The sequence below is a fragment of the Lissotriton vulgaris genome, chromosome 6, assembly GCF_964263255.1.
Source record: "Lissotriton vulgaris chromosome 6, aLisVul1.2, whole genome shotgun sequence".
NCBI classification, from domain to species: Eukaryota; Metazoa; Chordata; class Amphibia; order Caudata; family Salamandridae; genus Lissotriton; species Lissotriton vulgaris.
In genome coordinates, this window is record NC_141694.1 from 1,731,915,962 (window position 1) to 1,731,929,807 (window position 13,846).

Below are 13,846 nucleotides of genomic sequence, written 5' to 3' on the forward strand. Positions count from 1 at the left end.
AATCTGTGCAGTAACTGTGTTGTCATGTGATGTCAGTAAGCCAATGTTTGTACTCTTTTCCGAGATGTTTTTACATACACATTGTCATTACAATCCCAGTTCACGTGTACTGAGCAGTTCTCTCACTTGGACACCCAATCTGTCCATTTTAAGCATTATTTTTTGGTGGTTTGATAGTAACTGACAAAGGTTTTGTACTTGATCATAACTGTGTGGTGTTTTGCTATAGATGAATTCTATCGGAAGGCATTGATTGATCCAAAACTTGTCATATGTGTCCAGAATGAAACCTTATGAAATGCAGCGATTGGGCACTACTGGCAAAGAAGCAACATTTCCTTTTTGATGATGTAGAAAAATAGACTACTACTGGATGACCTCACTGGTTAAAGATCATGTTCTCTAGGTCCCAATTTAACTTCCACTTGTGAGAACGAATATGCTACTTACCAGTATGCATCTGTTCTTGGCATGTAGGGCTGCTGACATTCATATCTGTGCATAGATCGCCGCCTAGTGTTGGGTCCGGATGATTGCACATTGTTGTCCTGGAAGAGTCTTCGAAGTATCACGAGATAGGTGTCTCCTCCCCTGGACTACAGTGCGCATGGGCATCGACTCCATCCCCAGATTTTTTTGGGCCATTGTGGCCAAGATGGAGTGAAACTCAGTGAATGATGACCATGCTATGAGTATATGTGAATACTGCAGCTGCTACAGGCTCCGGTGAGGAGAGCGAGCGATATGAATGTCAGCAGCCCTACATGCCAAGAACAGATGCATACTGGTAAGTAACATATTCGGTTCGAGGCATGTGGGCTGCTGAATTCATATCTGTGGATAGAATAAATAGCAGACCCTCCATTACCGGCGGCCGCCCATGCCAGCTGCAGCAGTTGAAAAGTGTTTTGAGAACAACCTGCCCTACAGCTGCCTGCTGTTTGGAGTGCCAATCAACACAGTAATGCTCAGTAAATGTGTGTGTGGTAGACCATGTGGATGCTCTACATATGTCTTCCAAAGGAATGTTTCCAAGGAATGCCATAGAGGCCCCCAACTTTCTGGTGGAGTGGGCTCTTGGTAGAATGGTAAGAGTGCGTTTTGCTTTTAGATAGCAGATCTGGATACATTTAACGATCCACCTAGCAATACCAGCCTTGGAAATGGGGTTACCTTTGTGGTGTGGTGCAAAGGCGACAAAGAGTTGCTTAGTTTTCCTAAAATCCTTGGTCCTATCGATGTAATACATTCGGGCCCGTTTAACGTCAAGGGTATGGAGCATCCGCTCCGCCAGTGACTCAGGATTTTGAAAGAAAACAGGTAATTCGATTGTCTGGTTGATGTGCAATTGAGACACAACCTTGGGTAGAAATTTAGGGTTAGTGCGAAGCACTACCCTGTTGGAATGAATTTGAATAAATGGCTCTTGGATAGTGAGGGCTTGCAATTCACTAACCCTCCTTAGCGATGTAATTGCTATGAGGAAAGCCACTTTTCACGTCAAGAACTGAATCTCGCAGGAATGCAGTGGTTCAAAGGGAGGACCCATCAGCCTGGTAAAGACCACATTGAGGTTCCACTCAGGAGCTGGTGGAGTCCGTGGCGGAATGACTCGTTTGAGCCCTTCCAGAAAAGCCTTAATGGCAGGTACCCTGAAGAGGGAGAGGTGCTGCCTATTTTGGAGATAAGCGGCCATTGCAGACAGATGAATGTGAATGGAAGCATAGGCCAGATTACACTTGTACAGATGGAAAAGGTAACAGATAATGTTCTGAATAGAAGCATCCAGCTGGTTAATGTGGTGCTCTGCACAATAAATGACAAACCGCGTCCATTTTGCCGCATAGCATGCTCTGGTGGTGGGCATTCTTGCCTCCCGAATGATGTCCATACAGTCGGAAGGTAAGCGCAGGTAGCCAAACTCTAGGACTTCAGGAGCCAGATCGCCAGGTTGAGCTGTTGCGGATCTGGGTGCTGAATGTCGCCATGGCTCTGCGTCAGAAGGCTGGGTGTGAGATGTAGCCTCTGATGCGGTACCACGGACAGTTCTAGAAACGTGGTGTACCATGGTTGGCGAGCCCACGTTGGAGCAACCAGGATGAGAGTCATCGAGTGCTGCCTGAGCTTGCGTGCCACCAGCGGTATCAGAGGTGCTGGGGGAAAAGCGTACGCAAATTTGCCTGACCAGTTCATCCATATCGCATTGCCTTGCGACTGTGGGTGTGGGAACCTGGCGGCGAAGCTTTGGCATTTTGCGTTCTCCCTTGTGGCGAAGAGGTCGATCTCTGGATGACCCCACCTTCGGAAGTACGGTTGGAGAACTGATGGATGTATCTCCCACTCGTGCATTTGGTGGCTGTGCCTGCTGAGCAGGTCCGCCATCTGATTGTCCTTGCCCGGGAGGTGCTCTGCCATGAGGAAGATGTTCCTCTGAATGGCCCACTTCCACATGCTCTGAGCCAGATGAGACAGCTGCGGAGAGTGTGTTCCTCCCTGCTTTTGAATGTAGTACATTGCCGTCATGTTGTCCGTCCGGATCAACACGACCTTGTTGCACAGATGTACCTTGAAGGCTTTTAGTGCCATGAAGATTGCCATCAGTTCCAGAACATTGATGTGCATCTTCCCTTGTTGCGTCCATAGTCCCTGCACAGTGTATTGGAGTACATGCGCTCCCCATCCCTGGAGAGTAGCGTCCGTCGTCAGGATGATCTGTGGCACAGGTTTCTGGAACGGTCGGCCCTTGCAAAGGTTTAGTGGATTCCACCAATGCAGAGAGTTGTATGCCCAACCGCTCACCAACACTAGGTCTTTCAACTGGTTGTGAGCCTGAGTCCACTGACGTGCTAAGCACTCCTGAAGCGGACGCATATGTAGTCTCGCGTGCGGGACAATGGAGATGCAGGAGGCCATCATGCCTATCAACTGCATGAACACTCTTGCTGGAAGCGAGTGTTGAGGTTTGAATTTTTGGATCAGCGATTGAATGCTGCTGACTCTCACTGAATTCGGCTGTGCTGTGGCCGCCAGAGTGTCTATGGTCGCACCCAGATACTGCCGTATGTGGGCGGGCTGGAGGTGGGATTTTGGGTAATTCAGTGAGAATCCCAGATCGTGCAGGAGGTGAATGGTGTGGGACACGTGGGCGGCACACTGCTGGGCTGACTTCGCTTGGATGAGCCAGTGGTCCAGATAGGGGTAGACGTGGATGTTTTGTCTCCTCAGATGTGCGCCACCGTCGCCAGGCACTTTGTGAACACCCTGGGTGCCGTGGTGACACCGAAAGGCAAAACCCTGAATTGGTAGTGCTGGTTTTGGATGGTGAACCTGAGGTATTTCCTGTGTGAAGGATGTAGTGGAATGTGAACGTACGCATCCTTTAGGTCTAAAGTTGCAAGAAAGTCCCCCTGCTGGAGCAGCGGGAGCACTTGCTGCAGGGTTAGCATATGGAAGTGCTCCGACAAGATGGAGAAGTTGAGGGGCCTGAGATCCAGGATGGGCCTGAGGGACCCGTCCTTCTTTGGAATCAGGAAGTACAGGGAGTAAACTCCTGTGCCTCTTTCCTGCATAGGCACGAGCTCTATTGCCCCTTTTTGCAGCATAAGGTTGACCTCCTGCTGCAATAAGTGCAAGTGCTCGTCCGACATAGGACGGTGCCTTGGGGGTATGTTGGGTGGAGTGGATGTTAACTCCAGACAATAACCAAATTGGATAAGCTTTTTGACCCACCTGTCTGTGGTGATGGACTTCCACACGGGCAGAAACTGCTGGAGTCTCCCCCCGACCGGTGTTGTGTGGTCGGGGGGCAGTGACAAGGCGTCACTGTTTGTTGGCGGTAGAGAACCAGGAGCTGTTGTTGCCGCGTCCTCTGCCTTTGGCGCTGTTGCCGCGATATCCACCTCGACTCTTGTTGGCATAAGTAGTCTGGGTGTTGCCCTTGTAGAACTGCGCGGACTGTGAAAGCTGACCCCTTGAGGTGCCTCTGGTATTGGAGCGACGAAAGGACCCACCCCGAAACTGCTGGGACTGCAAGGCACCCATGGATTTTGCAGTGTCAGTGTCCTTCTTCATTTTCTCTAGGGTGGTGTCAACCTCCGGGCCAAACAGGTGATCTGGGTTGACCGTTTGGTTCAAGATGGTGGTTTGGATGTCTGGCTTGAAACCAGAGATTCTCAGCCAGGCATGTCTCCGAAGCATAACACTGGTGTTAATGGCTCGCGCAGCGGTGTCAGCTGCGTCCAGAGCGCACTTAATGGAAGCGTTGGAGATCAGCTTCCCCTCCTGGATTAGCATCTCAGCCCCTTCCTTGTATTGATCAGGCAGGTGTTGCAAAAGGGTCTATAGTGTATCGTAGTGCGCCCTGTCATAATGCGCCAGCAGCGCTTGTGTGTTTGAGATGCGCCATATGTTGGCTGCCTGTGCTGCTACCCTCTTGCCTGAAGCCTCAAAGACCTTGGATTCTTGGTCTGGGGGAGGAGCATCACCCGTAGTCTGGGAATTGGCCCTCTTCCGGGCATTCGAGACGACCAGGGAGTCCAGAGGCAACTGTCCTTTAATGTAAGTTGGATCAGTAGGCGCCGCTTTGTATTTTTTGTCAATCCTTGGGTTGATGACTCTCGCCCTGGTAGGTTCTTTGAAGACCTCAGCAGCATGCTTCAAAACACCTTTCAGCATTGGCAGAGTTTTCACAGTCTTTTCAGACACAGAAAAGGTGTCAAAGAGGAAATCCACATCCACAGGGTCAGCATGCAGCTGGACATTGTGATTGGCAGCGGCCCGTTCAATGAGGGCATTGAAAGCAGCAGAGTCTTCAGTAGGTGAAGTTTTAGCAGAGAAGAGCTGAGGGTCTTGTCCCGATTGTGGATCCCCAGGGTCACCACCGGCTGACCAGGGCTCAGTTGTATCCTCCGGGTCTGTGTAGACCGGATAGCTATATTCATCCTCCTCATCGCCCTCACCAGCGTCCACATCGGAGTAAGTGGGCAAGATCTCATGAGCTTGTGGTGAAAGGGGCTCCACCAAGGCTGGAGTACCAGCAGAGTCCATTTTCTTCTTTAGGGGGATTTTGTAAGACTCCAATTGGGGTTCTGGGGCGATTTTCCTCTTCAGAAGGGAAAGCCTGCCCGTTTCGGCGTCGATGAAATGTTCCTGACGCTCCTCCTCCGAGTGTTGTCGAGGCCGCGGGCCGTGGACCACCAACGACGCCTTTGGCGCCGAAGAGACCTTCTCGGGCACGCCGGCCCCCGGCCTAGCAGCGAAAGCCTTCGGCGTCGTCTTAGGCGGCAAGGTAAAGAGGATCGGCGTGGACGCCTTAGCCGGCTTTTCCAGAGGCTTGGCAGGCGGAGGGTCCTTCGGCTCGACTGCCGCGGCGCTGTCCCTAATGCGCTGCAGGGACTCCGCGACCTTTTTCGTGAACGCGGCAGATGGACGTGCCGGTTCAACGGAGTCCTTCGAGGACGGTTTTGGAGTGGAGTCCTTCAAGGTCACTTTCGGAGTCGATTCACGTGGCGCAGCACCCTTGGCCTTGTCGTGTGGAAGCGGGGCAGAGAGGACCTTCGGGTCATTGGGCCGCTTCTTCGGGTCGCCGAGAGACTTCTTGGGGTCGTTGACAGCCTTCTTGTGCTCGACCCGACCCTTGCCGGCGTCGATCGTCTTCGGCGCTGATGCGCCCGTGTCGAACACCTTCACCTTAGTCTTCGACGCGGTAGCCATAGGCTCGGCAACCTTGTCTTGGCCCTTCGGCTCGACGGCCATCTTAGGTTTCTTCGGCGCCGAGGCCTTCGAAGACTTCGATCCGACCAATGCGATGCGCACTTTCGGTTTCGATATCTGCACCTGCGCAGTATCTGGCTTCGAGACCGTAGATTTCACTTTCGGTTTCGTTTTCACCGGGAGTGACTCGGTAACAATGTCCGTGGCCGGGCCCGAAGGCGGGGCCGAGGAACTCATATCAAGGTCTTGGGTAAGGCCCGAAGGCGATCCCTCGACCTGGGCCTTATAGATTGGCACGACCCCAGAGTTAGTCTGAGGAAGCTCCTCGTCTGAGCTATCCTCCATGGCCCCGAGGGCCCCGTTGTCGTCTCCTACCTCCTCGACGACTTCTTCGCTTTCGAAAGCTTCGGCCTCAGCGTCGTAGTCTTCTTCGACGTCCGACGCGGGGTTTGATTCTGAGACGTCCTGGATATCTTCATCCTCGACCTCCTCAGCATCGAAAATGTCCGTAGGAGCCGGTGCAGATTGCTGGGCCTCCAGGCGTGCAGCTCGACGGAGCTTGAGTGTCTTCTTGGACCTGAATCGCGAACAGGCCATACACTTGGCCTCATCGTGGTCCGGCGAAAGACACTGGTTGCACACCGGGTGGACGTCAATGTGTGGGTACTTCGAGTTACAGACCGGACATCTTTTGAATGGAATTCGGTCCATGATGGATGGTCGATGAGTCTGGAGCGTCGACGAGGCCTTCCGTGCCGAAAGCACGCGGAAGTACAGAGCTCGGCTCGGAGCCAAAGTAAAGTTGGTAAGCTGAACGCAAGACAATACCGACGTAAGACTAAAGACCTTTTGGTCTCAAGGAAAGTTTTTCTATCGATTCCGACAAGAGGGAACCAAAGACATCCGAACCCAATGGCGGAAAAAAACAATCTGGGGATGGAGTCGATGCCCATGCGCACTGTAGTCCAGGGGAGGAGCCACCTATCTCGTGATACTTCGAAGACTCTTCCAGGACAACAATGTGCAATCATCCGGACCCAACACTAGGCGGCGATCTATGCACAGATATGAATTCAGCAGCCCACATGCCTCGAACCTTCATATGCAGAGACGACTCCTGGGAGGTGTTCTGCTTTCAGTGAGACTCCATGTTGAAAAGCTCAGTTCCACAGGAGTTGTGCTCCTTCGGAGAATTGCTGGAACTTTGTACCATCCTGCTTGCTTGATGCAAAACATTGCTGTGATATTATCTGTACTTGCTAGTAATAGTGAATTTTCTAATCTTGGAAGGAACAATTGTAATCACTTTTCTAATGCCCTAACCTTCACAACATTTATGTGAAGGTCCTTCTAATTTATAGTCCAGTGACCTCCTACACCCAACTCCTAAAACAGAGCACTCACTCCTCCATCAATGTATCTGTGGACAGGACGAAGTAAGCTGACAGAGGCTGAACAGCCAATGCTTGTGTGAGAGTTTCACACTCCAACAAACATGTAAAAACCAGTTGGATTTTGGATACAACTTAGATATGATCACCAAAGGTGCCAGTAACCTGGAGAGACTGGAAATCTGGATCTACCTGTAATAAGTTCATAAGTAGTCTGCAAAAGGGATCAGCGGAACGCACAAAGACACAATGAACAGCAAGAACTTTAAGAGACGAACCAATGTTGAGTTATTGGATCTGCCGAGTATAGGTCTGAAGATGTGAAATTCTCTCTTCTAATGTAAAAGCCTTGCCTACTCTAGCGTTCAGTATAGCGGCAGCAAATTGGATATATGTCACTGGATGTGATTAAAATGCGACTGTGTTTAAAACAGGCCCAACTTGGTGAATTTGGGGTCATATATGCTTTTGTGCTCGTCTTTGCCATGTGAAAAGTGTTTTGCTTTAACAGCTAGTCTCCCAGATATAGGAACATATGACAATCTTGGCAACGCCGGAATGCTGCCACTGGCATCATACACTGCAGTGCTGCCTTGAGACCAAAGAGCTAAACTTCGAATTCAGGGTAACACCTGACTACCTTGAGCCTTAGGTACTTACAACGTTGAGGGTGAATGGATGTATGACAGAAGGCATCCTGGAAATCCACCGAAGCCATGAACCCTCTGTCTTCTAGGAACAGCAACACTTCATGCAGGTCACCATTCCAAATGCCAATAATTGCAGTTCTGATTTCCAGAACTGCGATTGGTCTACAACTACTGATCATGAGATTTGCCCATATATGGAGAAAGGGTCCTGGAGCTTAATTTGAACAAAACCTTCACCAAGGAAAAATATATCAAATTTTGTGAACGGACACCAATTGGATTAGGCGCAAAGCTTTTCATACTTGGGTATACTCTTCTCACATCTCGGTTCTTGGGGCCCCCATATTCGAAGCAAAAAGTTGAAAACAGCTAGATCAATAGAGGCCCTGTTCAGATTCTCAAGTAAGATCAGCAATAAAACTATAAGGGAATTAACCCAGCTATACCGGAGTAAATGTAGCCCCACCGCTACATAAGGGGTTGCTGTGTAGGGCATGGCTGAGATTTTGACTCTTAAAACCCAAGAGACTCAGTTCCTATCTAGGTTTTTGGCCATCCCTCAATCTCTACCATCATTTATTACCCACCGAGAATTAGATATGACATATTCAGAACACACAATTTCCCAGAATACAATAACTTGCTGGTATAACATCTGGAGCAAGTCAGGGACAACATTTTTTAAAGATGTAATATATGACTGCCTTACATTGGAACACCACAATAAGATGTTATGGCTAACGTATGTGAGCAGGTGCTACAAGAATTATATGAAGATATTACTGTAACAAACCCAGTTAATATTTGACATTACAGTAAAAAGGAGTTGAACATTATCTTTATTAAGAACAGAAGGGCTATAAAAGAGTCTAGTCAAGGCCAAAAACCAACCGTATCTACATATATGCTGGGCCCAGTTCATCAGGGTATACAAGGGTATTTGGTAAAGGTAATGAATACCCAACAGAGATTTTATCTCACAAGACTACGGCGGGCTTATTAACTCACCTTGTTGTTTTCCCAAAAAGAGATGCATGGACAAGAAATCTACCCAAAGGTCCCTGCGATCAGATGACAACACAATCAACCATCCATCAGATGTTGTTTTGTGGGTTTTACAAAGATGTTAGGAATTGTTTGTTGCACCCTTTTTTCTATCAAAGAAACTTTTTTATTACCTGGATGCTTGTAATTTTCTGTGAAATCTTGAAGATAACGTGATCTGCATCAAGTGTGTAATTGATAGAAGAAAAACCATGACAGTCCTAGCTAATATAAGGGATGAGGTCCCCAGACCATTCAAAGGATTAGGGAGGGGAGGCCGGAGAACCCCACTGGTTAGGGTCCCCAGGGCCAAACACAGCTCAGGGAAGGGAGTCATGTGCCCCCTCTCCTTAATATATAAATTGGGCCCCGGGGGATGGGGTCGTCTCCGGGGTTGAACACAGCTTGGGGAGCAAGGTCGAGCACCTCCTTCCCATTATTAAATGTATTGGGCCCCAAGATAAGTGTTCACCCAGGCCTCTGGGAGGGGGAAGCTCCCCGGGTCAATGAGAACGCTTTATTTTGAAATTGGAGCTCCTTTGAGACTCTCGAGAGACTCTTGAGGATCCAACTGTTCAGATGGCAATACTTTAACCTACATTTCTCAAGAACTACTGATCGGATTTACACCAAATCGCATGACTTTGTGGACCAAGATCTAACCTCCTGCCATATTTGGTGTCATCCGTTTAGCAGTCTAAGGAAAATGCATGGGAATTTGTGTTTTGCCCCACCTTTCTTGGTTCCCACTTGACGGATCACCCCAAAACTTTCCATGCACAAACTAAGCACTACAGAGAACTTTTTTGGAATGTTTGGTGAAGATTCGTCAAACAGTGCCAAAGTTATATGCAAAACAAAAAAAACATATTGTATGGAAACCCTGACCTAACTATAACTACCCAGTGGCGAACGCAACTGAGTAATATAAATATAAAACACATTACCAGTAGTGTTTACATGTGCATAGTTATATGTTCGGTCTCAGTTGCCCAAGGAAGTGCGTCTTTATGCTATTAGCTTTTCATACTGGAAGGCGATCAACTAGGTACAAATAGACGCAATTCTCTATAACATCTGTACAAGGGGCAGGCTGTGCTTGTGCCAGCAACTTCTGCCTAATCTACATGTCATTTTAGGGCTGTATTTTCCAGCCGGTAGAAACAGGCCCGGTGTTTCTGCTTCCGGTGAATCTAGGTGCAGGAAGACATGGGCACTTGTGATCAGGCAGAAGGATATCTCCCCTGACTCAAAATAGGGCCCTTAGTGAGTTAAGCGTTGGAAGGATGAGGCTATAGGGCTCTACTAGGCTGATTACTTATTTTTTCGATAACTAAGTGTAAACATTTCCTGCAAGATGTGTATGTGTAGTAGGCAGCTAGAGGAGTTGTCTGATGTTGGGTGCCCAAGCAGTTGGACAAAGACATGTTTGGACAGTGTTGGTTGTGTGATCAGAGTGCTGTTCTTGTGGGTGGTGTAATAGGGCAGGTATACAGCATGTATTACCACACACACGAAACAGGTATTTCCCTTCTATAGGTTTGGTGGAAGTCTGCAAGGCAACACATCCTGCCACTTTGAAACCACGTCCAGCAGACACTAATCTGAATACGGAGACATTCAACAGCAACAAAAGGCCATAACAGTGACGATGGGGATAGCAGTGAGTAAAGCTTGCTATACAACAAAAATGGGGCGAATGCAAATCCAAATTTCCCTTTTTAGGAATAAAGCCTTTATCATAGGTGAGGTGCAGATCTAGATAGGAAAATATGTAGGACTATAAGCTGAACATAGTAGGTTAGCATTTAATATGAAAGAAAAGTGGTTCTCGGAGTTGTCAAGGGTTTCTGACAAATGCTCAGCTAGTCACAGAGATGGAAATGCAGAAGGCCCTCCCAAACATAAGCAAAATACACTTATCGAACAGTGTTGGTTCATAATGTGAAGATTTCTGCTGAGAAGAAAGCAGTGAAGGACCATAAGAGGTACAATCAGTTCTTTTTTTAAATGTAAGATTGATGTAAACTTTCAAGGGAATGTAGTAACCTGAAATAACTCATGATGATTCCTTTTCTTCAACAGATAAAAAAGGAGGAAGGATGAATTATTCACACCACTTCACTGCAATCAAGATTCTTCATCAATTCAATTACTTAGTAATTATGCCTCTAGACTAAAAAATTTAATTAACAATTTCATTAAATCATTCATTTTAGAACTATTACTACTTTGTTAATCTTTCCTTCATTCAATTAGTACCTTCTGTACTTAAGAGGGGATGTGAAGGGCGGTACAGATTATCTGGGACAGAAATATTGCTAATTGATAGTCTAGGGCATGACATGGCACAATCTGGTGAATAGTCGATTAGGGAAGAAGAAGAGGACTGGCTTCACCAGGTAAATATATAAAGAAAAGGATTCCCTGACAAATTTTTAGCACTTATAATTCAACAGCTGCTGTTAATAGAAATCTAGGTTTTTAGATGAAGATGAAGACTATATTATTACTAGATGAATATGAGTGCCCTACTCTGGACCATATTACTGTTGCTTTAGACAAAAATGGGAATGGTGACTGGATCTTGAAAGGAGGAATCTGTGTCTGCCATAATTTTATCAGCAGGCTAAAAGGTGAAAGCCTCATGGAAGCTGAAAGATCCACTTGCGAATTAGGGATTTAGACAAGCCTAGAAACAGCCCCATTAATCCTTGGTAGAGGCAACGTCATTTTGGAAGACGTGGCTAAAATTTGAGACACAAGAATAAATTGAAGTGGCAGTGCACAAGCATCTCTCCAGATCATATTCTTTAGGCTGGGCAATCTCAAACATGTCCTTCGGAAAATATTGACAATCCAACTATAAATAGGAAATGTGTTGGCCATTTCGCCACCCATTGTTGTCACCCCAACCATTCCAAATGAAGATATAACCGAATCTAGCCACAGTGTATGTCAGTAATCAATTCCTTATGAACATAAGTGTGAATCCACAACGAAACCAAGAAGGGAGCCAGAAGAAAGCAGGTTAAGTAATTTAGATGTGAAGTGATTAAACCGTAAAAAACTTAATTTCCATAACAACATAGAATTAAGAGTAAAAAATGAGCCTATATAGATTAAGCATTAAGACTCAAAAATATGTTATACAACTTTTGATTGACATGCTGGCAACATACATTGTTACAAAATCGTTACTTAAAATAATGAATCCTGTTATCAGGCTCTAAGCAGTAAGCAATAGGTTGAAGCCAAACACCACTAAAGTGTAATGTGATGCTCCAAAGCACAAGTTGGCTACCTTAAACCCTGTAAGGTGAGAGACATTAGGAAAACAAATTCAGAAGCCAAAAGGCATACTCACGTATAGCAATCACAGCGTGTGTCCTGAGCAATCTCTTCCAGACTTACATCAGGTTCCAGAGGGGGTCGTGTGCCACCCTACCAAGAGAAGGAAAAAACTTCTCAGAAAATACAAACAACACAATGGCACTGTATGAAGTATAAAGCATTTTATGAACAACAAGCATCTAAAATCAATCACATCGAAGGATCTAATGTAGGCCTTGGGTGCATTTAAAAACAAAAAGGCAATAAAAGAGGCTATGTTTTTGATTATATTTCTTTCCTGTGCTGCTTCTTTGTTGAGGAACACTAGTACAATTAGTATGCCACATACTAATCCATTTCAACAGGGCTTTGCATTCATCAATAAGAGTAAGAGATGTGGTTCTGCTTTAGCTGCTCACAACTGAAGTGACTCAGGGATTTATTTCAATGGTGTGTGCACCATTCTTCACTCTATGGAAAATAAAGCCCCCTTTCTCATTGTAACCCTTCCCTTAACATACATCCTTCCAAATGTGCTCTGATCTACTTTTTGGAGTTTTGGAGTCCAACCTGTCCAGAACAGATCTCAGTTTAAATACTTCTTTTTCCATTCCGCTCTGAAAGTAGACTACCTTCCACTGGCCTAGGGGGTCTTTTTCATTTGTGACACCAAATAATATTACAGCTTCACACCAAGCGCACTTTACAACACTTTACAACAACTGAGTGCAGAAATCACCAAAGACCCTGCATCGCCTACAAATGCCAGGGTTAGAGTCCTCCAGAAATCTTCTATTAACAACATAAAAAAGAATGTATTCCTGTTCTTTAATTTTGTTAAACTATACAAAATCTTTTTATTTGTGACGAATATCGTATACACTTGACAAAAAGTAATTGTTTGAAAAATGACATTCAAAACATGTAGTGCCGATATTACAAGACTTAGAATTTCACACCTAGTGTTCGAGACCACTAGGTGTGAGGTACTTGCTTGGGGGGTCTTGTACTGTAAGTGTTTACATTCATACAGTGCTTCGTACTCCTGGAGAGGCCACAAAGCGCTCTGGTTTGCATCGGTGTTCTGGGCACCTTTTATGAGGTTATGGTTAAAAGGGTGCTGGGTGAGACACATCCAGATAGAAGGCTTTCAGTCTCCAGACCCTACACTGGACTCGCTCGAGGGATAACCACAGGTAAACACATAACTTTTGCATTTGGGAGTGCTTTATATATTTGCCTTTTTGAACTGTATTTTCACAGTAGCACTGACCCCCTTCTGTCACTCATCCACATAATCCTTCAGCTAGAAACAAAAATAAAATGTAAATCTAATATACTCAATGGAAAAGCCTATCCGTGTTAGACAAGCACTCACCAGTCGCTGACTACATCACCTCCAAATGTGTCGAACAACTGTCTTGTATACTGATTATGTAACTAGGTACAGTGTTTCCAACATGTAAAAGAACAAGAGCGCTATCGAGGACTCCTGCATATGACGGATGAAGGATGAATCCAACATGGCCCTGAGGGCAGAGCTGAACACCCATTCGCTCACAGCCAGAGAGGGGAAAAAAACAACAAAATGTTGTGGATGGCTACTAATGTGCCAAATGTTATGCCATCAATGTTCTGTGAAGTCCTATCCACTGAGGATCATGTGAGCAGATGAAGGACTTCTTGTTTGAGAGCTGTTAAGACACAGCTTCAGGT

The 13,846-nt window shown here is 46.4% G+C and overlaps 1 protein-coding gene across 1 annotated transcript in view; it reads right to left on the reverse strand.

Annotated features, from left to right (window-relative positions):
- Positions 1-13,846, reverse strand: part of NVL (nuclear VCP like) — a 459,565-nt gene that overhangs the window by 162,100 nt on the left and 283,619 nt on the right. The window contains exon 20 of the mRNA XM_086927967.1: positions 12,165-12,241. Within this exon, the coding sequence (XP_086784093.1) occupies positions 12,165-12,241 (77 nt within the window). The remainder of the gene's footprint in view (positions 1-12,164; positions 12,242-13,846) is intronic.